This window comes from Equus asinus, chromosome 7 (genome assembly GCF_041296235.1).
Source record: "Equus asinus isolate D_3611 breed Donkey chromosome 7, EquAss-T2T_v2, whole genome shotgun sequence".
Classification (NCBI taxonomy): domain Eukaryota; kingdom Metazoa; phylum Chordata; class Mammalia; order Perissodactyla; family Equidae; genus Equus; species Equus asinus.
The window spans coordinates 53,953,508-53,978,612 of NC_091796.1; the positions used below are offsets into that span (position 1 = coordinate 53,953,508).

Genomic DNA, 25,105 nt, shown 5'->3' on the forward strand with positions numbered 1-25,105 from the left:
AGATTCCACACTGCAACTAACCTTTAAGAAATTACCACTTGTTGAGTTTTGTTGTAGCATCAAAGAAGAATATCACAATTATCTCAAAAGGTTATTAAAGTACTCCTCCCAACATATAGGTGTGAAGCTGGATTTTCTTCATATACTTCAACCAGAACAACATATAACAACAGACTGAATGCAGAAGCTGAGAGAAGAATCCAGCTGTCTCCTATCAGACCAAACATTAAAGAGATTTACAAAACGTAAAACAGCCACCCTTCTTTCACTAATTTTTTATCTTTTGGAAAATAGTTGTTTTTCATAAAAAAAATGAAATAAATACTTGTATTAACCTATAATTAGTTTATTAGCTATTTTTTAACGAATTAATAAGTGTTCAAATTTATTTCAAATACAATAACTATCAACAGATATAATCAATATAAACAAAAGCTATCTAGAGTCCCACATTAAGTGTGTAAAGTGATCCTAGCCAAAAAGTTTGAGAACCACTACATTAAAGTAATAATACCCCATTTTTATTTATATTCAGAGTTGTTATCTCTGTGAATCTCACATACGCAACCATAAATGTTTAAAGTAAGATGAACAGAGCTGACGACACGAATCTTGCTTTCTTCAGATGTACTGTAATGCAATCAGGTGTAAGATATAGCCCCCTCAAGAAAGAAACGACAGGATTTTCAAGTTAGAATGATCTATTTACCAAAAGTAACTACAGTAGTATAATATAGCTGTAATGCAAAACCTGTGCAGAAATAGAGCCAAAGAACTTTCACTGTGCCAAGAAAAAAGATGCACAGAAAAACATAAAAGTCTGGGCTTCTGAAGACTTAACTGTCCTTAAGTGAATTATCTATGGTAACAATTTTACTGGAGTTACACAACTACCATGTAAACTTCTGATCACCTTCAGTAGAGGTTATTCAAAGAACTCTATGTGTAATATAAATTTGTTAATAAAAGTCATGAAAAAATATTTAACTATTAAAAAAATCCATTACTTCAACAGCTGGCCCCATGGCTGAGTGGTTAAGTTCGTGTGCTCCGCTTTAGCCGCCCAGGGTTTCGCTGGTTTGGATTCCCGGCACGGACCTAACACCACTCATCAAGCCATGCTGAGGCAGCGTTTCACACAGCAGAACTAGACAGACCTACAAGTAGAATATACAACTATGGACTGGAAGGCTTTGGGGAGAAGAAGGAAAAAAAAGACTGGCAACAGGCATTAGCTCAGGTGACAATCTTTTAAAAAAACAAAGTTTAGTCTTAAAAAAAATCCATTACTTTGAACTGTACAATACTAGTCACCCTCATTATTAGAATAAACACAATCAGCTTTGTGCTGTAATGAATTACCAAGCTGAAAAGGGCCATCCAGCAAAGGGGGTCAATGGCATTCACTAATTAGGGTCCTTTTTCAGTTCTTCTGGAAGCATAATTTATCACTTTACATGCCTAGCACAAAACCTTGTATGGGGCTGATGTTAAAAAAATTACTTGTTCACTACAGAATTATAATACTGATCCATGAGAAATGATAGCATATTTTCCTCAGCCAGGAAAGTATAAGGTAGACAGAAGCTCATAAGCCAGCGCAAGTTTTGTTCTAAGAAGGGTACTTCCCGAGTCACACATCTGACCTAAGGGACATACACTGCATTCTGCCTAAAAGCGGAACGTGTCTCTGATAGTTTTCTCATTTCCTCACATGCCCCAGGCTGAATCTGCAGATTCCAAATTAAGCACTTTTTAAGCACTTTCATCCTACCCTCATACCTAATTCCACGGTGAGAATTTTTTAACTTTCTCAATTTAAAAAAGTTCCATCGGTTCTGGTGCCCTGTGTAAAGCAGAAACTAAGGACCTAATCAGAAGAGAGCCTGAACACAGCATAGTTTAGTGCAACCAGAATGTTTTAAACTGAAATCCGTGTTTTACCCAGTTTTTAAAAAATTAATGTTTAGGAGGAAAAACAAAACCCACCCACACGCTACTATTCCACTAAGTAGCATTCATTTATTGATTTCCGCAAAGGCTATTTACTAAAATATCATTTGATAACACTATTTAAATACTTTGTGCTGCAATTACTTCCTGCTGAAAGAATTCCATTTCAGCTATCCAAAGACTACAGAAAGGAAGGTTCACAGTACTTCTCAAATCTCAACGATTTAACTCCTTCCCCTTCCCAGCTGCACCCCCCTCTCGGAAAATACTGTACATGCTCGGTTTTCAGAACTCAACATTCAGAGGTGGAGGAGGGATGGGGGGGTTGGGGGTGTGGGGATGGGGGAGTTCTCTAATTTTTGGACCTGCTATCCCCTTCTGCCTGAGTAAAACAAACCCCTGTAGTAGAATGAATATTGATAAACATCGAGGACCCAATTTCCTTCTGCTCGCATCTCTGTCTCTACAAACTTCACTATGGCCCTACATGCACCCACTTCTACTCCAGAGCAGCCCTACCCGTGCCCAGACACCCCTGTCCAACCCGAATTGCTCTACGAACTTGCACCCGGGCCACTGCTGCCCTCCCAGTCTAAAGACCGTGAAACCAGGATGCCCATCTCCGGCCTGCAGACCGCAGAGGCCTCAGGGTTCGGGCCGGGTCAGCGAGCGGCGGCGGGGACAGGGCAGCCAGCCGCAGGCCCGCAGCTCCGCGCCGGCTGCTGGGGCTGCTCCGGGGAAACGCTGGCGCGGAGAGACGTCGGGGGCGGGGACAGGGTCGGGGCGACCTGCCGGCCGGCGCCGACAGAGGTCCAGGAGCCGCAATGGCTGCAAACTCCCTCCGGGCTCTGCAAGCCCTCGCGGCCGCCCCGGAAGCCCCGGCCTGACCCGGTCCCCGATCGTGGCCCCGGCATTACCTCTGACCGCCTGGCAAGCAGCGGCAGGTGATGCGGCGACTGGGCAGCTGAGACGCGCAGGCTGGCTACCTCCCACCCCTCCCAGGGGCGCCAGGAACCCGGGCCACAGAAGGAGGAAGAGGCGCGCGAGGCAACGACACTGAGGGTGGGACAGGAAGGGGTAGAGGCGTCCTGCTCACCGGAGAGGCTGCCAAAGGGAGGCGAGGACGCAGGCGGCGCGACGGCAGGCGGCGGGGGCGCTCGGGACTCTCGCGTACCTTCCTCACTCCTGGCGGAGGATCCAACGCGGGCCAGCAGAACGCCTCACATCCGGGTATCAGGAGACACTCAGCTGCTTCTGCCGCGACCGCCCCCTCTCCCGCGGCGCAGAAACGCCAAACTTCCGGCGAGGACGGCGACGCCTCGCCCGTCAGATGGGAGTTACCTGTGGCCGTCTTGGGCGCGCTTGCGCAACGCTCCTCTTCGGCCCTAACCGGCTCAGCTGACGTGCCCAGAAGACGAAGATGGCCGCCACGCTCGCTGCCTGTCACGCAGTGTTTCATCCGGGTCGGGACGGCTGGCGTCGGGGAAAAGAGAGCCTGCGTCCATCCTCGGCGCAGGCGCGGTGGAAAGCCTCGCGTGCGCGCCCCGCGGGTGGGCGCCTAGCGGGGAAGCAGCGGCGCCCCCTAGCGGCGGCCTCTTGCTCTTCCAGGGGTCGTCTCTTGGAGTAACGCCACCCACGCCCCCAGCGGTGGTGGTTTGTCGTGGCAACTGGTCGCCCCGGCTTCCTCGGTTGGTTGCGGGTACCGCTCTCTGCGACCTCTAGTTCAAATCCCTTTAGTCTTCGACATGGGCCAATGTAAAGAAAAATGGAGGCAATTGGCCCTTCTCTCTCCTTCCCCTGCACTGCACTCCAGGGCCTCCAAAAAATGCAGGACTTCACCTTCTCCATGCATGCTTTCCTTCTTGTACACCAGACCACAAGAGTCAGCAAGAAATCATAGATTGTTCCACTAGATTTTGTCATGGCGGTATTCAGACGAAGCTTTGGCTCTTCGAAGCCTCTAAAGATGGAATCCAGTGTTATATCACCAGGATTCGTGGCCCCCACACTGCTTTTGAAAGCTTTCTATGCTACTCTTAGTTGTGCAACTGTGAGGATGGATAAATCGCTGCTCCTACTTTTGAGAATCTGAAGAGAGGTGATCATAGGTAGGTTCTCCCCTTCCTAACCTCGTTTTTTGAAGTCAAGCACAACCAAAATATACAGTTTGTTAAGCCTGATATTTTTCTGCCTTCCACAAAACTTTATTGAGCTGCTTTGTCACTTTAGTCTGGAGAGATTCTATGGTTCAAAAAACAAAATGGGTGAGGCCGTTGCCCACGTCACCATGCATTATGTTACTTAGCAAAAGCCTGTCTACCGCCCCCACCCCGACCCCCAGTCCCTGATTTAGGTATATATTTTAATGACATAATGCCAAATGGCTTAGTTCGGAAAAAAGTCAGGAGTACACTGCTGACCTGGTTAAAGCTGGTTATCTACAAGAGTATTTGACCTATATTTTCCTTCACCTTTAGATTGTCAGACAACTGATGGGATTTCTTTTGGTGTGTAAACCACTTTATCTTTAGTTACTTAAATTCTGGTATACACGCACACAAACCATATTTACAAGTTTCCATTCCCACAAAATAGGCCTCTGCTTCTGAGTGATGTATTCCATTATAGTTGTATTGGCCACAATCAGGAGCATAGTAATCCTTACAAATGTTGCACCATATTAAATATATTAAATATGTATAATAAATATAGATATAAAATATAAATATAATTAATTTTAATAGCCACATTTAGACATTGTTTTTAATCCAGGGGCTCATTAATATCATCGTGGATTTTGTTTTTTTTAAATTCTCTCCTAAGACTGGTTCTTGATTCTAAGGGAGTTCCCAATAACTCCAGAGGCTACCACCCTCCCTTCACATCCAAAGGGGAAGAGTATTCCCTGCAAAGGAATGATCGAATCAGTTTACATCCCAGGCCCACTGTGGATGAGTAATGGAATGTGATGATTGACAGTTAAGAGTAGAGTTAGCTTCCTTAGGACCACAGGGATCACCAGAAGACTGTTAGGAACTGTTGGGAAGAGAGGGGGATAGATATGAGAAGACAACACACAAATGTCCATTACAGTCTCTCTACTCAAATTGTGGTCCATGGACTAGGGGCATCTTTATCAACTAAAGCCTTATTAGAAATGCAGAATTTCAGACCCCACACCAACTGAATAAGAATTTTCATTCTAAAGTTTCCTCCAGGTGAGTCCTATGCATATTAAAGTTTGATGAGCATTGCCTTACAACACTCAAGAGTTATTTTGATCAGAGGTGAAGTCTTGGCTGGAGATAAAAATTAAAGCCATGGTTTTGGATATCACCTAGGCTACAGGCAAAAGTATCTATAAGGAGACTATACCCGGGAAAGTCCCAGAGCATTCCAACATGTAATGGCTCAGTGGAGGATGAGGCAGCCAAGGAGACTTAGAAAGAGTAACTAGTGGGATAGGAATAAAACCAGGTGTGCTTGGCAACCTGGAAGCCAAGAGAGGAGGGTGTTTCAAAAGGGGAGTGTTTCTGTTGAATGTTTCTGAGATGCAGAGTAAGATGAGGACAGAAGTTTGCCTTGGAGGTTTTGATGACCTTTAGAAAAGCAATTGCAGTGTAGTTTGAAGAGTGAATTGGAGGTGATAAAACAATTATAGACAGCTCATTCATGAAGTTTCTCTGTGCTAGAAATCTGGCGGTAGCTGGAGCTGCAGCAGAGAACTTTGTTTTGTTTCTAGGATAAATCTGTTTGCTGATGGAAAAAATCCAACAGAGAAGGAGAAATTGATGATTCAAGTTAGAAGGGGGTAACTGAAGGAGTGAAATTCTTGAGAAAATGAGAGATGGGATCCAGACTACAAGGAAAAGGAATTTACCCTTGAAAGAAGCAACAATACTTCCACCCTTGTAATAGGAAAGAAAGCAGAAGGATGGCTTCTGTTTTCTGAAAGAAGTAGAAAACATTAGCAGAGAGTGATTTGGGAGAGGGCCTGTAAAAGGTTTCAGAAGGAGGAAAGAAGTAAGATGTGAAAAAGTCTGTGAGCTTATTACAGAAGCATAGCAGTCTGGAGGCAGTAGCTATTTGAGGTTTGTGGTTGGGATTTAAAGTAAAAATAATCAGCTTAATCGTGTGATTTTCTTCAGGTACATTGAGCAATGCTAAAGTTCCTGGTGTTGGAGCAGAATTAGCATAATCCTTGGGGCTTCTCTCAGAACTTCCCTTCGTTCAGTGATATATTTAGTGCTACATAACACATGACGCCCTGTCGTGCCGAAGGGCGACGGCGACAGGCCTGCTAGTTGGATTTAATCTCCTCAAAGCTCCCTCTTGCATGACATTTCCTCCGAGACTAGCTCTAAGGCCCTCAGCCGTCGCAGGGCACACCTCCGGCCGCCAGGGTGCGCTGCGGCGCTCCTCGCGCCGGAAGGGAGTGCGGCCCGGCCCGCCTCGGCGTTTCCGCCGTCGCCGCAGTGCGCCGCGCGCCCTTTGCGTCGGAGCCCCGGCAGGAGGCGCTTCCGGCCATTCATACTTCCCGGCCTTCGGCGCTCCGTTGTCGGGGTCTCTGCACTCTCGGACGGAAAGGGCGACTGCACCGCTAGGATGAAGCTCGTGAGGTGAGGAGGTGACCAAGTGGGGTGGGGGCCCTGAAGGGCCGGTTTGGACCGGGACCCGGAGCTGGGCTGCGCTAGTTCCAGGAGGCGCGAAAGCCGCGTGCGCGCGCGGCCTGCTAACGTTAGGCCTCCGGCGCCCGCCGCTCCCGCCCCATCTTGGCCGCGGGCGCTCGGGCGTGGGCTTCGGACTGGATCGCGCGGGGATACCGCGTGTCTTCCAACAGGGGACTTGAGGCCGAGCCGTTTCTCCCCTCCTCGTAGCTTAGAGGCCTTAAAGGTGCAGCGCCAGGCTTACAGACTCGGTTAGCTACCGATTTTCCTGTCGAGTAGAACTCGTGCTCTGGTTAGGTTGCTTTTCTGGCTCATTTCGGCTCGCGGAACCGGCAAATGTAACTAGGTCCACGCTCCTTGGGAACGTGGGAGACGAAAAAAAGAAAAATTGAATGCCCCTGCCAAAGTAGTTTAAGTTGATCCGCTTTGGGTGATGAAACTAACCTCCCACGTAAAAAGAGTACTTAGAAGATGCAGAGGTTGATCTGGAAATACCAAAAGCCGTTTCCGAAATGTGTCAAATCGGAGATGGACTTCTGACTTAATAAGTTGATTTTTTTCCCAGCTTTATTGAGATATAGTGGAATTTTTTAGAAAGCAGAGTCCCTGCCTTGTTGGAACTTTATGTTTTGTGGTGAAGACAATTAGTTTGCAGTATGTTTGAAATAACATATAAAACCCTGAATATTGTATTCAGGGTGTACTTTGTGGAGAAAGCATTTAAGGTTAATTTTTAGTCCGTTTTTATTTGAGCTAAAACTTTTGGAGAAAAAGTGTAAAGTACATTTTCCCAATACCTGCCAGTCTGAATTTATTTATAGTTTCATATATTTATAATTTTTTCCATTTGGAATCATGCAGTATGCATTCTTGTGTGAAGTTTCTTTTACTCGGCATATTTTTGAGATTCATCCACATTGTGGCGTGTATCAGTAATTTGTTCCTTTTTATTAGTGAAAAGTAATCCATTGTATGTTTAAAAGTTATGTATTTTGTTTAAAACTGTTTTGAACATTCTTGTGCAAGTCTTTTTTTTTTTCTTTTTCATTTGTCTTGGGTAAATATTTAGGAGTGGAGTTGCTGGATTGTAGCATAGGTGTACGTTTAGTTTGATAAGAAACTACCAGACCGTTTTCCAAAGTGGTACCATTTTATACTTCCACCAACAGTATACTAGAATTCAACTTGGTCTGCACCATTACGAGCATTTGCTGTCGGTCTGTTTCATTTAGCGCTTGTGTAGTGGTGTCCCATGGTTTTAATTTACGTTTTTCTAATAACAAATGGCACTGAGCACTTTTTCACCTGCTTGTTGGCCATTCATATATCTTTGTGAAGTGTCCTATTTTCATAGTGTTTTTATTAGTGAGTTATAGGAATTCTTTATATATCCTGGATACTAGTCCTTTGTCAGATATAATTTCTCCCGGCTTGTGGTTTGCTTGCTCATTTCCTTAATGGGTAATGTCTTTTGGTAAGTAAAAGTTTATTTTGAGGAAGTCTTGATTTGCCAGCTTTTTCTTTTATGGTTATTGCTTTCTACATACTGTCAAAGAAACCTTTGCCTACCCTCAAACTATGAAGATAATTCTCTGTTTTCTTCTAAAAGCTTTATAATTTGAGCTTTTAAGTTTAGGTGTGATCTGTCTTGAATTAATTTTGGTAAGTGGTGTGAGTTAGAGGTCCAGGTTCATTTTTTCTATGTGAATTTTTAATTATTCCATGTTGTTATGAATTTCATCACTTTTTGAAAAGGCTTTCCTTTGCCTGTTGGACTACTTTGGCACCTTTGTAGAAAATCAACTATATAGCTGTAGGTTTGTTTCTGGACTCTGTTCTGTTTCATTGCTCTGTTGCTCCTGGGTCTTGGTTACTGTAACTTTAACCTATGTACTATTCTAGCCACCTGATTTGTCTCCCCAGAGATTGTCTTTTGTCCATCAAAAATATGTCTTTCTGAACATCTGCCTCAGGTTCTCTTTAACATGTGAATATGATGTGACCCTGGCACTCCACTTCATTGATGAAAACCCTTCAGTAGCTCTCCTAGAATTCTTTAACAGAGAATTCTCCTTGGGGCTCTCCTTGAAAGGAAGCTGCCTAACTCTTCCCTACTTGTTTTCTTGACTTAATAATCGGTAGTATCTATAGTTTCTCCGTATGATAAGGTATACGAAGTACGTGTTATAGACTAGAAATTTGGGGTATGAACTGCATATCAGATCATATGAGGGGGTGATTGTTCCTTTTCGTAGTTGTGATTGTGGTGTCATGGTTGTGTGGGAGAATGTCCTCATTAGAAAATGCGTGCTAAAGTGCCTGCCACTTATTTTCACATGATATGGTGAGAGTGTACTACGTTATGTGGTTGTGTGTGTGTGTGTGTGGAAGAGGGGAGGCATATAAATGGCAACATTTTAATAATTTGTGAATTATTAAACCCTTCAGCATTTCTTCCTCTGCAATATTTCATAATAAAAAGTTAGGAGAGAACAAATGACTAGATGGAGTGGGGAATGGATGGATTATTCAGTAAACGTTATTGAGGCACCTGCTTATCCAATTGGGGAAAATAATAAAGGCAGTTTCCTATCTCACTCTGCACAGAAAAGAGATGAGGTCCAGGTGGATTAAAACTTTAAATATAAAACTAGAAGAAAATAAGACGTTTAGCAATCTTGGGATGGTAAACATCTTTCTAAACAAATTACATACCCAAGAAGGATCGACAAATTTAACCACATAAAAATTTTAAAAAAGTCTTGTATGACTAAAGAAGACCACTAACAAACTTGAATGGCTATGGCAAGCTAGTAGAAAATAAAAGAAAAACCCGACCTAATTGAAAATATGTGAATGATGTGAATAGGTAATCACAGAAAAAGTACAAATTTCCCATATACATGAAAAGATATTCAGCTTCACAATTAATAGGGAAAAGCAAATTGCCCTTTTCCCCCCCCCATCAAATTGGTAAAAATTTAGGAGATTGGTCACGTTAGTATTGACCAGGATTTGCATAATGGATTTCTAATAGCAAAATATATGTATATGGACATGGAAATGTCTTCAATATAAACTGCCAAATGAGAAATACAGGTTATAGAAGTCATTAAAGTGTGACCCAATTTATGTAAAAACAAATTTTATGTGTATGCTTATGAATGCATATAAAAATATAGTAGAGGGGCCGGCCTGGTGGCGTAGCGGTTCAGTGCACACATTCTGCTTCCACAGCTGGGGGTTCGCCGGTTCAGATCCCAGGTGTGGACATGGCACTGCTTGGCATGCCATGCTGTGGTAGGCATCCCACATATAAAATAGAGGGAGATGGGCACGGATGTGAGCTCAGGGCCAGTCTTCCTCAACAAAAAGAAGAGGATTGACAGCAGATGTTAGTTCAGGGCTAATCTTCCTCAAAAAAAAAAATGTAGAACAGTATCCTCTCATACGTGGAGGGATTTAGAACGGGAGACTACTGTACTCTATTTATATATATATATATATATATATATACACACACAATAAGTTGTGTAATCTTTTACTACCAATTTTAATTTCCTGATTTCAGTTTTGTGGCTTATCATGACTTTAGAATCTGTATGTCTGGATTGAAGATTAAGATATATAATATGTGGGGGGTTTTTTAATTAATTAATTTTTTTGAGGAAGATTAGCTTTGAGCTAACATCCACCTCCAATCCTCCTCTTTTTGGTGAGGAAGACTGGCCCCAAGCTAATGTCTGTGCCCATCTTCCTCTATTTTGTATGTGGGACGCCTGCCACAGCATGGCTTGGTAAGCAATATGTAAGTCCGCGCAAGAGATCCAAACCACTGAAACCCTGGGCCACTGAAACTGAGCATGGAAACTTATTAACCACTATGCCACCAGGCCAGCCCCTATATAATGGTTTATTGTTAGTGCTGTCAAGTAGATTCTGACTCCTAGCGATCCTGTGTCTAGCAAAGGGGAACCTTGGTCAGTCTTTTTGTGCCTTCCTCTTCCCTTCTGGTGCTATATCAGATGATGCTCCGCTGCTATTCATAGGGTTTTCATGGCCAATTTTTTCAGGAGTGAGTGGCCAGGTCCTTCTCCCTATTCTGTCTTAGTCTGAAAACACCAGTGAAACCTGTCCACCATGGGTGACCCTGCTGGTATTTGAAATACCAGTGCATAGCTTTCAGCCACACAGCTGCCACAGTGTGACAACCGACAGATAGGTGGTGTGGTTTCCTGACCAGGAATCTAACGCAGGCTACAGGGGTGAGGGCACTGAAACTTAACCACTAAACTACCAATGTAATGGTTTAGAGAATCAGAGGTATACAGATGACAGTTTCTGTCATCATTATGCTTCTTCATAGATAGTGAGGGTATAATTCAGGAAAAGCTGAAATTGTTTTGCAGATTGTTAATAAGAATTGTTGCAGATATCATCTCTAGCAGATTTTCAACATCTAGAATTTTCATCCTTTTGACTTAAACATGATTTTAAAGTGTTAAAAGTGAAAATTTATCATTTTATTCCTACTGTCTTTATAGATTTTTGATGAAATTGAGTCACGAAACTGTAACCATTGAATTAAAGAATGGAACACAGGTCCATGGAACAATCACAGGTATGGAGGTTGGACTGCTTTATAACACTTTTTTTTTTTTTCCTCTTCCCCCTGCAGGCCAGAGTTCTTTTTTGTTTGCTTATTAAACATACTGTGGTATAGATCTCATCCTTTTTGTCTGAATTATTTCATTGACCTTCTTACTTGAGCTTTACTTTAAGTACTTGTGTTACAACCAGACTATATGTGGCCCCTGTTTTCCTGCTTTTGTTGCCTTTTTTGCCTTCACCTATGTGTGTGCCCTTCTACCTGGAATGTTGCTTCGTTGAAAATACATTTTACTGTTTAGAATTTTGTGTTCTCTGTTAGATTGTAATCTCCTTGAAGATTGAGGATGGGGTTTCTATGTCTGGTTATCTTGGGTAAAACATATGTAGGCCATGGGGAGGGAGTGGTGAGGAACCATCCTTTTACCTCACTGAGACAATCACTGTTAGCATAACATTGTGGACTATTTTATTTGTTGGTTTTCTTATGTGTCTAACTCTTTGCTGTAATGAGTATATTGGGGCTTTTTTTGTTTTTTTTTAAAGATTGGCACCTGAGCTAACAACTGTTGCCAATCTTTTTTTTTCTCCTTTTTCTCCCCAGATCTCCCCAGTATGTAGTTTTATATTTTAATTGTAGGTCCTTCTAGTTGTGGTGTAATGAGTATATTGTATCTTTAGTTTTATATTTAAGGCTATCCCAAAAAATTGCAAAATTTCAAAAGGATTGATGAGCTAAATGAAGGAAAATTCTGTCTAAGCGTATGGTCCCACTCTGAATAAACCAAGAGAAATATACAGTATTAAGTTGGTATTATGTGTGAGTACCCTAGAATTTTGCGATACCGGTTACTGTGAAAGGAAGTCAGTATCAGTATAAGGTTTTGATACAGTCTGTGACCATAACTGAGAAAGTGTAATTGTTGTCCTGTTAACATAGTGTAAACAGTGGTTTAGTCTGCTCTCCCCTAAGCCATGTGTTAGATATTGTGGAGGAAGCAGAGTGTTCTTGCCTCCTAGGAGTTCAAAATGTAGTGATGGAAGGCACACACACACACAAATAATGTAATTCACGGTTTGCCTAACATACAGTAGGCACTTAATAAATGACACTCCAGGGGAAACATTTTAGTAAATTGGGGGAGCAAAATCCAGTAAAAATCCAGTTCCCTCCCCGACTGTTACAAGTGTCTTGGGTACTATATGACTATTTTAGTCTTCGCAGTAGGGACATCATACTGTCTAACATAGGGATGTGGAGGATTAAATTAAAATGCCTTAGTGTCCAGTTCCTAGAACATAGAAAGAGCTCATAAATCATAGCTTTTTTCCCGTCCTGATGGATCAAGGTCCCCAAAGAGATGGAATGTATCGAAAACATTAATTTGGGGAAAGAAGAGAGCCTCTTCTTCCTCTGACTGGGAGGAAAGAGAAAAAAATTAATAATACTGAAAGTTTTGAGATGAATGTTGGTAAAGTTGAGAGAATTCACGTTTTCCAGCCTTAACTTTCTAAGGATAGAATTAACTAGATCTTTAGTTTCCCATTTGTTCTGATAGCTTGGTACAGGTTCCAGTAATCAGATGTTTCTACTATAATGCCATATTCTTCCTAGAAAACCTTTTATTTTGCAAAATCTCATACTAAAAATCGTGGCTTAGTGGGGAAAATAATTTGAAGCAGATCTCTCAAAACCTGTGCAACAGGGCCGGCCCTCTGGCTGAGTGGTTAAGTTCTCACGCTCCGCTGCAGTGGCCCAAGGTTTCACCGGTTCGGATCCTGAGCACGGACATGGCACCACTCATCAGGCCACGTTGAGGCGGCATCCCACGTACTACAACTAGAAGGACCCACAACTAAAATATGTACAACTATATACTGTGGGGATTTGGGGAGAAAAAGCAGAAAGAAAGAAAAGAAGAAACAATTGGCAACAGTTGTTAGCTCAGCTGCCAATCTTTAAAAAAAAAAAAAACCTGTGCAACTTGGTAACCAAAAGTATTAACAGGGGCCATCCCGGTGGTGCAGCAGTTAAGTGCACATGTCCCGCTTTGGTGGCCTAGGGTTCACCGGTTCGGATCCCAGGTGTGGACGTGGCACCACTCATCAAGCCGTGCTGTGACAGGCATCCCACATATAAAGTAGAGGAAGGTGGGCATGGATGTTAGCTCAGGGCCAGTCTTCCTCAGGAAAAAGAGGAGGAGGCTGCCCCGTGACCAAGTGGTTAAGTTTGCACGCTCTGCTTTGGCAGCCCAGTGTTTCACTGGTTTAAATACTGGGCGTGAACATGGCACCGCTTGTCAAGCCATGCTGAGGCGGCATCCCACATTCCACAACTGGAAGGATTGGTAGCAGTTAGCTCCGGACTAATCATCCTCCCCCAAAAAAAGACTTTAAACTTCTAGTAATAAGGAAAAATACTGCAGTATATACAGGACTTTGTATGACGATAGCTTCGTGGAATGGGGTGTAAGAAAGTTACGGAGACAGTGGGGGAACCATGCGATAAGCATTGCCAACCCTGAGGTACAAGGAAGATATGTGGGGACAGTGGGAGTAAGACATGTACCAGTCAGGGTTCCTCCATGGCTTGCTGTATACTTCTGTAAGCATAGTTAATTGTGCGAAACATTAACGTGCTAGGGAAAATCTCTGTGAGGGAAAGATGTCTGATTTCTTTTTTAAGATTGGCCCTGAGCTAACATCTGTTGCCAATCTTTTTTCTTCCTCTTCTTCCTCTTCTTCCCCCTCTTCTTCCTCCTCTTCTTCTTCCCCCCCTTACCCCTCTCCACTCCTCCTTCCTCTTCCTCCTCCCCCTCCCCTGCCCCTCCCCCCAGTACATAGTTGTATGTTGTAGTTGTAGGTCCTTCTGGCTCTGCTATGTGGGATGCCACTTCAGCATGGCCTGATAAACAGTACTGGGTCTGCACCCAAGATCTAAACCAGCGAAACCATGGGCTGCCGAAGCAGAGCGTGCAAACTTAACCACTCGCCACAGGCCAGCCCCAAAGATTTCTGATTTTTTTTTTTAAGATTTTATTTTTCCTTTTTCTACCCAAAGCCCCCCCGGTACATAGTTGTATATTTTTAGTTGTGGGTGCTTCTAGTTGTGGCATGTGGGATGCTGCCTCAGCATGGCTTGATGAGTGGTGCCACGTCCGTGCCCAGCATCCGAACTGGCGAAACCCTGGGCTGCTGAAGCAGAGCATGCGAAGGCCCACGGGGCCAGCCCCAAGATTTCTGATTTTTAACTGACGTTATTCCCACATTTACCAGTTGCATGAAATTATATCATAGAAACTTGCAGCGTAGCAGAACAGATAGTACTCTTGTAATATGGTATTTACTATATTTTGACAGATTAATTGGTTACCTTCCTTACATGCTAATAATTGCCCTATTTTTTCCCTTTAGGTGTAGATGTCAGCATGAATACACATCTTAAAGCTGTGAAAATGATCCTGAAGAACAGAGAACCTGTACAGCTGGAAACACTGAGTATTCGAGGAAATAACATTCGCTATTTTATTCTGCCAGACAGCTTACCTCTGGATACACTACTCGTGGATGTTGAACCAAAGGTGAAATCTAAGAAAAGAGAAGCTGGTGAGTTTGAAGGATTATAAACATTTTTATGAATGGTGTATTTATACCCTAATCCACTATTCAAAATATAAACCTTTGCAAACATCACGAGTTTTTTTCTTTTTAAAAATTTCCTATACTTGCCATAAGTGCATATAGTATTTATTACAGTTCCTGGTGTTGCTCTTAAAAAGACTGATGCTGTTCTTACTTCCTGTCCCTTTGTGCTTGGCCTGGTCCCTTACCCCCTACACACTTTGGAAGATGTGGCGATTGACTCTTTATTCTTGGTTTTCTGAAATCTCTGAATGTCTTGGCATATGGACTTTGCTCGTCCTTCCTTCTTTTCCCTCCATTTTGTTGTTCTGGGTACGTGGTGGACCCTTTAGTATGGATATTGCCATTTATTGATTGACGGATGGATGGATGAAGATCAGCCCTGAGCTAACATCTGTTGCCAATCCTCCTCTTTTTGCTGAGAAAGACTGACCCTGAGCTAACATCCATGCCCATCTTCCTCCACTTTATATGTGGGACACCTACCACAGCATGGCATGCCAAGCGGTGCCATTTCCACACCCAGGATCTGAACCGGTGAACTCCAGGCTGCCAAAGCAGAATGTGTGCACTTAACTGCTACGCCACTGGGCTGGCCCCATGAATATTGCCTTTTAGGGCTAAGAAATTTACTTGTATATCTCTGATAAATTTCTTCTCTTTTGCTTGTTCTGTTGTTTCTTTCTGGAATTTGTAATAATTAGGTCTTCTGACCAATTTTCTAAGTCTTTATCTTTTCTCTCTTTTTTTCTTTGTCTTTTCGTTTTGTTTTCTGAGAAATTTCCCTAACCTTATCTGTTTATCTAGCATATACTTAATCTTCAGGCTTTCTTGTTCTCTGATAATTTTTCATAGAATCCTGTTCTTCTTTTATGGATGTAATTTTTATCTGAAAAATATTGTATAGGATATTAATTATAATTTACTAAAATATCTTGCACTTTGGCCATCTATTATTTAACAAGGGCCCTGAAAGAGAAGTCTGGGAAGGGATCAAATGATTTAAGGTTCTAAAGAGTCATGAGGTTGTTACTTGATGTAATATATTTTAAACTTTCTTGGCTCTGAGTTAACTTGGTTTGATTCTATTCAGTGACCAAAAAAGTCTGGTACATGGCATTCATGTTCTGTTCCATTTATGTGCTCTCTCTTCCACTTTGTGAGAGGTTCAAATCATTTGCTCTTCATTTTGTGGTGAATTTGAGACATGATACAAGGAAAAAATATTTTTAAACTTGATGAATTTCACAGTAAATAAATTAAAATGAAACAGTATCCTTGTAGGCCAACAGTTCTTGGTTCCGCATGATAATGTGTTGGGAGGGGTGTCTCTGAGGTCACATTTAAGAGAAGCTGAGTTAAAGTTTTCTTGACTAGATGCTGTTTTGTGGTCGCCAGGTAACATCAGTGCAGAAGAAAATTTACCTTTTTTTGTTTTCCTCTTCCGTCAGTTGCAGGAAGAGGCCGAGGCCGAGGCAGAGGAAGAGGACGCGGCCGAGGCAGAGGAAGAGGGGGTCCTCGGCGATAATGTCTCTCAAGATTACTGTTTCAAAGTGATGTGTGATTTGGGATCTTTTTTGTACAGGTTTTGTTCGTTTTATGTCAGTTTTTAATAAACATAAGTGTTTGACAGTTGTCTACTGACTGTATCAAATTAAGTTTTAATCATATATATTCATGATATTAGCACAGTAAGAGCTAATAAGCATTAGTACTAGGCAGTCCCGGAATGACTCCATTGTTAGATCAGACTTAGTTTTTTGAACTAAAATATGTCCTTTATGAATATATAGAAAATATACACCTTTTTACTTCACGTACACTAAGAATGCATTTTCCTTTCCTTTGACTCGACTCTGTGGAATCTACATATAAGTGAAATAAGTTCTTTTTGGTGCCTCAGAAACTAAAGTCCTATGGAATGGGCTGTAAAATTGATTCTCCTTTCCTGAGTTTTGCTCCATGGAGACTTAGGTACTTAGTAAAAGGTAATAGTCATCTTCTAATTCAGGAATCATTGATTTTGTTGTCATCATTGATGTTTTTTTGATTTTGTTTAATTTTTTTAAGAGGCTCTCAATAGAATACAGTTTTACATTTTCCCAAGTTGAAACTGCAGATAATGTTCACTAGATTATCAGTTGTGAGCAGTGTTGAAACCTGTTAATGTGGAATATACCTCTCATTGTCTCCTTCATCAAATATTTTTATGAGTCCTTTAAGAACAAAAGGAAAAAGAAGTACTTTATTTGACAGCAAAACTGGATTCTTTGCGATCATTAATAAGGATTTTTAAAATGTCATTTAAATTGATTAAGGTTAGAGAAAAATACTTCTCAGTGTTCAGTCCTTCTAAAGCCTATTACCATTTATTTATATGCTAACAAAAAAACGTAACTTTGAGCATGGGGAAGAACTAAATCTGTTTTTTCCTTTAATCATGCATGTGGAGTTTTGTTTTTTAAAGTGAAAAGGAAATTTTATGCAAAGATTGTTATCTGAAAAGAAGGTTTAGGCTCTTATAAGAAGGCTTATGTAAATTGAAAGAGCGTTTGTGTGCGTCTGGGTGGGTGTATGTGTTGTGCATGTTTGTCTCATTCTTTTCTGTCCTCTGATCTGTTGGTGCTCCTATTAATTGGAGCCAGGGAGCCAGCCGCATGATGCAGCAAGGTGGAGAGGAGATTTGAAGAGATTTGAAGGGGACAAACAGAAAAGACCTGGCACAAGGAGTGATACACCTTAGGTTAATTCCTGCCCTCATGGAGCTTAGAGGCTAAAAGGGAAGCAGAGTTAAATATTGACATATGATTGCAAATTAAATACTCTCGTTGTAAAGAGTACTTAGTATTTTGTTTGCTTTAAAAAGCACTGTGATTTTAAGCTCATTTTGATTTTAAGTCAAATGCCAGTGTAACATAAGAGATTTTAACTATTTTGTGAGTTTTAACGTCTAGATGTTTGCAGTATGGAAACAGTCTAGTAACACAGTTTGTTTATTTTTTTGTGGTTTTTTTTTTTTGGATTTTTTTTTTTTTTCATTTTTCTCCCCAAAGCCCCCCGGTACATAGTTGTATATTCTTCGTTGTGGGTCCTTCTAGTTGTGGCATGTGGGACGCTGCCTCAGCGTGGTTTGATGAGCGGTGCCATGTCCGCGCCCAGGATTCGAACCAATGAAACACTGGGCCGCCTGCAGCGGAACACGCGAACTTAACCACTCGGCCACGGGGCCAGCCCCAGTAACACAGTTTAAATGTAAGACCAAACCTCAGTGGGTACTAGATTGAGTGTATTCCACTAGAGGTCATTATTTCATTTCTACATGAAAAGAAGTTGTACGAAGAAAGAGCTCTTTGAGCTGGTTGCCATTACTAGCTATAAAGGAAGTACCACAGTATGAATAGAAAACAGACTAGATTATAATATGCTACTCTTGCCCCCTTTCCCCAAAAAAAGGTATATAGATTGGATCTTAGTGCTGCTGCATATCACACACATCTGATATCTTTTAAAGCTGAAGATTTTATTTGTGGTTTTTTGGGGGGTTTTTTTGATGAGGAAGATTGGCCCTGAGCTAATATCTGTTGCCAGTCTTCCTCTTTTTGCTTGAGGAATATCGTCACTGAGCTAACATTTGTACCTGTCTTCCTCTGTTTTCTATGTGGGATACCACCACAGCATGGCTTGATGAGCAGTGCATAGGTCTGTGCCCGGGATTCGAACCTGCAAAGCCCAGGCCGCCAAAGCAGAGTGTGCAAACTTAAACACTGCGCTACCAGGCCAGCCCCTGATATTGTTTTTTATTGAGGTAATGTTGGTTTATTAAAAATTTCTAGTGTACATCATCATATTTCAACTTCTGTTTAAGACTACATTGTGTTCACCAAGTCTAGTTGCCATCCGTCACCATACAAATGTGCCCCTTTCCCCTCTGTCCCCAGTTTTTTTTTAAGAAATTTATTATGAGTTTAAGTAGAAAATAGTAAGAAAGATAATAGCAAATCAAATTTCACAGCATGTTTTAATCTATTATAATTCTGTTAGTTATGCAAGGATAGCTTAGAATTTTGAAATGTATTAGCAAACAACTGACATGATCCTCTATAATAGATGTCAGAATGACATTTAATAACATACAGCACTCTTTCCTGAAAACCTAAACTAGAAGATACTGCCTTGGGGCTGGCCCGGTGGCCGAGCGGTTAAGTTTACACGCTCTCCTTCAGTGACCCAGGGTTTCACCTGTTCGGATCCTGGCCGTGGACATGGCACTGCTTGTCAGGCCATGCTGAGGCGGCATCCCACATGCCACATGCCACAACTAGAACGATCTGCGACTGAAAATATACAACTATGTCCCAGGGGCCTTTGGGGAGAAAAACGAAAAGTAAAGTCTTTAAAAAAAAAAAGATACTTCCTTAACATGGTGAAGAAAGTCCATCTTAAACCAATAGCAAGACATTTTGTAGAGACATTCCAATTAAAACAGCAACATAAAAGTATGTCTGATATTGGTCTTCGTTATTTAATGTAAAAATTCTTGTGGATCCTCAAAATAAGAGATACTTTTGAAAGAAATTTTAAAATATTTGCTATTTTCTGTGTAGGAGCATAATGTTTCATTTATCTGCAGCAGCGTTTCCTCTCAGTGAAGTTTTCAAGTTTTGTTTATGTATTTCATATGTTTTGGGTAGGGTTAGTATATAATAGGAAATTCGTTTTACAAAAGAATGCTAGCAAAGGCTTTAGATATCAAGTGCAATTGATTCTTGTTATTTGTGGTAGTCGTGTTCTATAAAATTGCTGTCAACCCTGAATTAGGGAATGCTGAACCACTCCTAGGTAAAATCCAGGGTTAGATTCTTCTCAGCCTCTGGTCGCAACCTTTTCATCAACTAATCAATAACGTAACCTTGTTTTATGCGTTTCTGTTTAAAAACACCTTGTTTAATACATTTTGTTTCATTTACCTTGAACTCAACAACCAACAGCTCTGTAACTCGTGCCCGAATGAAGTTTTTCTAACATGTATTTTCTTCAAAAGGCGCGTGACAGCCTTCTTGTGCCTAGGAACACTAAACAGCACAACACTCGGTGACCATTTTAAACCACAAAGTTAGCAACAAAAGTAGAAAAACATAAATTATGGCACTAAATAGACCATGAAAAGGACATTTGTTTGCAGTAAGAGAGCTGAAAGGAGACAGAGTGACGCTTTGTTCAACCTCTGCTGGGAACATGCACATCAGGTGACATTTTTTGTAACTCTCTGCATGTCCATGCATGACCATGAAAGCAGCATGAGTATTGATTTTGGAGTTACAAATAAATTTTAGCAAGAAAGTGACTTCCCAAGTACAGAATCCGAGATTAAAGAAGATTGACCATACTTAACATATTTTGGTAAGATTATACCAAAGTATTTTATGTATCTTGTTACTGTAGTGAAAGGATATTTTATCCCACTCTAATTGAATTCTATTTCACCTAAGATGGATTTTTAAAATATATTTTAATATCTGTGAAATTGAGATGCATCTTAAATGCTATAAATTTAGCTGTAGTATCAAACTTAAGTCAGGAAGCATTTTTCTTTGTTAGTAGTAGATAAAATAACAAGTGCATCTAAAAATTGATTTGATGAACTACGGAAATTGTAGTGTGATTCATATGGCTCTTAAGTAGAGCCATGTTACAACCATTTTGAAGGACGACATGCATTGTGAATCTGCAAGGAGTAAAGATTTTTCGTGGTTTCCAGAACTTTGTGATTTCCCCCTCTTTAAGCACTTGTGGAAAAGTGGCAAGAATCAATTCCAGCTTCCAGCTTTTTAATTCCTGAGTCATAAAACCAAGAATAATGCCATATTCCAGGGTGGGAAGACTGAACAGTGTAAAGATAAAAATTCTCCCAATTTATAGGTTTAATGCAATTGGTGAATTTTTAAGTAACTTTTTTATTGATCGTATGTCAACTAATAGGTATTTAATGCTCGTTCTGTGCCAGGTTTTTCTGATTATAATTTAGTACAATTGCCAAAAAAATATTTTTTAGTGGACAATATTAACCATGCCTGTCATTTGGAATGCTTTCTCTCTGCTGGGTCCTATACTAAATCCTTCACATGTTATTTCTTTAAACCCTCAGAAGAAGACTGTAGCAGACGGTGTTTTCTGTTTTCAGAAAGAAAACTTAAGCCCAGAGAGGTTAGGAAACTTCCTAAAGTTCCACAGTTTCTAAGCAGCAACGCTGGGAATTGGATAACAAGTCTGTGTCCAAGAACCCTATGTTCTTACTGGTAAATTGGCTCCGACGTTCATTCTGAAGAATGAAGAGGCTGTAGGAGATTCATCATTTTTCTAGCAAAGACTTAGACAGGAGTGGGGGAACTTAACTTTATGACATAGCAAACATTGTAAAATATTAAAATCAGAGGAAATTATCTTGATAGTCATGCAATTTCAGCCAGATTTCATTTTTGATTTATCAAGTAACTTTTTAATAGTAATTACTGCTTTTGAAGGCAAGACCATTTGAAGTAGGTTAATGGGAAGGTAAATTTGAAAAACTAAGCAGTTTGTCAAGATGGCTCAAAAGTCTTAAAATTTTTTTCTCTACTTTGATCCAAGATTCCATTTGAGTCCAAGTGAAAAAATTGACAAAAGTTTAGTCATAAAGATGCTCATCACATTTCTTAATTAAAAAGGAAAGCAACTCTGTATGTCCAAAATTAGAGGAATGGGTAAGTAAATTACTTACAGAATAGACCAACAGTCACCAAATTTTTTCTGTAAAGGGCCAGATAGTAATATTTTAGGCTTTGTAGCTCATATGGTCTCTCAACTATTCAACTCTGCTCAAAGCAACCATAGACCATAGGTGAATGAATGGGTATGCCTGTGTTCCAGCAAAACTTTGTTTACAAAAACAGGGGCAGGTCTGGTGGCGAAGCGGTTAAGTGCTCACGTTCTGCTTTGGTGGCCCGGGGTTCACCACTTTGGATCTTGGGTGAGGACATGCACCACTTGGCAAGCCATGCTGTGGAAGGCGTCCCACATATAAAGTGGAGGAAGATGGGTGTGGATGTTAGCTCAAGGCCACTCTTCCTCAGCAAAAAGTGGAGGATTGGCAGCAGATGTTAGCTCAGGGCTAATCTTCCTCAGGAAGAAAAAAATAAACAGGCCTGGGTTTGGCTTGCAGACCTATTTTGCCAGCTGCTGACATACACTAATGCAATTGTGGAAAAAAAAAAAAAGTGTTTCAGCAATTCACTGACTGAAAAAAGGTACTTGCAAAGCATATGACCAATAAAGAATTAGTATCCAAAATAAAGTCAGTGAGAGACAATCCAATAGAAAAGTGACTAAACAATATAGACAGGCCATTCCCACAATAGGAAAGCCCAATGAAAGGGGAAAAAAGATATCTAGCATCCTTAGAATCAGTGAATGCAAAAATTAAAAATTTGCTGCACATTTACTCAAGGGGGTATATTCAAGGATGTTGCGGTATTCTTTATATTAGTAAAAAAAATTGCTATCTAAATGTCCAACAGTAAAAGTTAAGTAAATTGTTTATATATATAGTAAAATACATCAATGAAAATGAACTAGAGCTTCATGCCTCAACATGGATGAGTTTCAAACAATAGTGGGCAAATAATGCAAGTAGCAGAATACATATAGTATTATATAAAAATATTATATAAATAGGGAGCGTATAAAACTGTTGTTTAAGGATGCTGACATGTGTGGTTAGAGATGTGCACAAGAATGGTTGGTAAATTCAGGAGAGTGGTCACTCCTGAGGGTGGAAGGAAGAAGGGGAGTGTGGTAGATGGGGACACATGAGTTTTAACTGGGTAGTGTTCTGTTTCTTAAGCTGGGTGATGGGTGTGCGTAAATTAATCCATATGAAATTGCTGACATTTGATTGTCTTGATCTATAAAAACATCAGTTTCATGTGGTGTAGCTTACTATTTCTGTGTACTTTTTAATATAAAATATAATTTTCAAAGCTGTGCTCTGTGCTATAATTTTTTTTCTGCAAATCTTGTTTGTTCAACTAACTTGATAGAGACAGGATGAATCAAGGTAATGATCCTGTGGCAATTAATAAAAAAAACCTTGACTAAACTGGAGTTGAGGAGGCCTGTAGGAAGAGCTCTCACGCTCAATCATATTTTGTCAATTACTCCAAACAGGAAGAGATAGAAGCTTGCATCTCCAGCAGGAAGCGCAACTACTTGACTACGGAAGGAAGATTTCTCTCCCCTCCCTGCAACAGCACAGTCAATGAAAAGCGCCACAGCTGAGCTAAGGAGAAGCTGGCGCCACCCTGAAGTGCTACTTTCCTCCAATGGACTTTCGTTTAGAACAGCCCCTCCCTGCTCCCCTTTAGCTGTATAAAGGCAAAACCCTTCCTTTGTCTCTCCTGATTTGCCTGTGGTTCGCCTTAGCACGTCCCCAATTGCGGTTCTTTGCTTATGCCAAATGAACCCATTTTTGCTGGAGAAATAAGCAAGGTTTCGCAAGCTTTTGTATATGTGTCAAAGAGCACGTGAGATTATAGCAGAGCAAGTTGGTTGCGACAGTGCATCCCCAGGACTTTAAGGAGTGAGGCGCCTGTGAACACCGGCAGTGTGCTTGTATCTACTGGATGAATAGTTTCATTGTCCTGCCGCAAGGACTGCTCTCAGCAGGATTTTGAAGTATTTCGGTAGATGGTGATTAATTACATTTGCCTTACAATAGGTATCCCCTAGGGGAATTATATGCCGGTTTTATTATTGCTATATCTTTCAAACGTATGCGAAGTAGAATGGTACATTGAACACCCATATAGCTATTACCCACCTTCAGTGGTTATCAACTTACAGCCAAACTTATTTCATCTATACTGTCACCCATCTCCCCACCCTTACCCCCCAACCATGAACCACTGGATTATTTTGAAGCAAATCTGAGATATTTCATCTATAAATATTTCGGTATGTATTTCTGAAAGATAAGAGCTGTTTTTAAGATATAATCACAATATTCTCATGCACAAAAATGCTATCAAATATCCAGGCAGTGTTCATATTTCTCCAATTGCCTTATAAATGATATTTTTGCAGTTTTGTTTTCTTACTCTGTTTTGGTTTTTTCCTCACAATTTATAGTTTCCTGACTTCATTTTGTTGATTGTACCCACATGTGATCTTTTAACATGTTCTTTGTCCCCTGAATTTCCTGTAAACTGAAAGTTCCATCAAGTTGGACTGATCTGCTTCAAGTTTAATGTTTTGTCAAAAATATTTCATAGGCGGCATTCATATTCTTTTTCATTCTTGTGTTCTTTACAGCTTCTTGTGTGTAACATAGTGATTAAAAAGGGGAGTCCTGGAGCCAGACTCTGAGTTTGAATACTGGCTCTTCCCTTCCCTTTTTTTTTTTTTTTGGTGAGGAAGATTTGCCCTGAGCGCACACCCATTGCCAATCTTCCTCTTTTTTCTGTTTGAGGAAGATTGATCCTGAGCTAATATCTGTGCCAATGTTCCTCCATTTTGTATATGGGTCGCCACTATAGCATGGCTTGATGAGTGGTGTAGGTCCACGCCCGGGCTCCAAACCCATGATCCTGGGCCACCAAAGCAGAGCATGCCAAACTTAACCACTATACCGCCGGTCTGGTCCTGACTGCCCTCACTTTTTGAGTGACCTTGGAAAAGTTACCTAAACTTTCTCAGTTTCCTCATCTATCAAACATGAAAGGGAGGATTAAAATAACAAATACATGTGAAACACTTAACATAGTATTTGGCATGAAGTGAGAGGTCCATAGAAATTATTATAAATTCCCTTTTTTTTAACTGACCTTCAGAAAGCAAGGGTAATAAATATTAATTTTTGGAGTATTAATACTTCAGTAAGAGTATTACGGGGCCAGCCCCCTGGCCGAGTGGTTAAGTTCACATGCTCCACTTTGGCGGCTCAGGGTTTCACTGGTTTGGATCCTGAGCGCAGACATGGCACCACTCATCAGGTCATGCTGAGACGGCGTCCCACACAGCACAACCAGAAGGACTGACAACTAGAATATACAGCTATGTACTGGGGGGCTTTGGGGAAAAGAAAAAGAAGAAAAAAAGATTGGCAACAGATGTTAGCTCAGATGCCAATCTTTAAAAAAAATAAAAAATAAATTTTGAAAAAGTATTAATTAATAAGTAACATTTTTAATAGCACTCTTCTG

General features: G+C 40.9%; 2 protein-coding genes across 11 annotated transcripts in view; one reads left to right on the forward strand and one right to left on the reverse strand.

Annotated features, from left to right (window-relative positions):
- Nucleotides 1–3,486, reverse strand: part of ESCO1 (establishment of sister chromatid cohesion N-acetyltransferase 1) — a 77,309-nt gene extending 73,823 nt beyond the window's left edge. For 2 of the 10 annotated variants that reach the window (XM_070513376.1, XM_070513385.1), the window contains exon 1: nt 3,050–3,486. The gene's annotated coding sequence lies outside the window, so the exon portion shown is untranslated. Of the gene's footprint in view, nt 1–21; nt 212–2,870; nt 2,995–3,049 lie in introns of those variants that run through there. The other 8 variants (XM_070513378.1, XM_070513384.1, XM_070513383.1 and 5 more) reach the window with 8 other exon arrangements.
- Nucleotides 3,487–6,259: 2,773 nt separating this feature from the next.
- On the forward strand, nt 6,260–16,506 carry SNRPD1 (small nuclear ribonucleoprotein D1 polypeptide). The gene is made up of 4 exons (XM_014860409.3): nt 6,260–6,572; nt 11,165–11,241; nt 14,643–14,834; nt 16,322–16,506. Exons 1-4 carry the CDS (start codon nt 6,559–6,561, stop codon nt 16,396–16,398), a joined length of 360 nt encoding a protein of 119 aa, XP_014715895.2. The 5' UTR covers nt 6,260–6,558; the 3' UTR covers nt 16,399–16,506.
- Nucleotides 16,507–25,105: the final 8,599 nt, after the last annotated feature.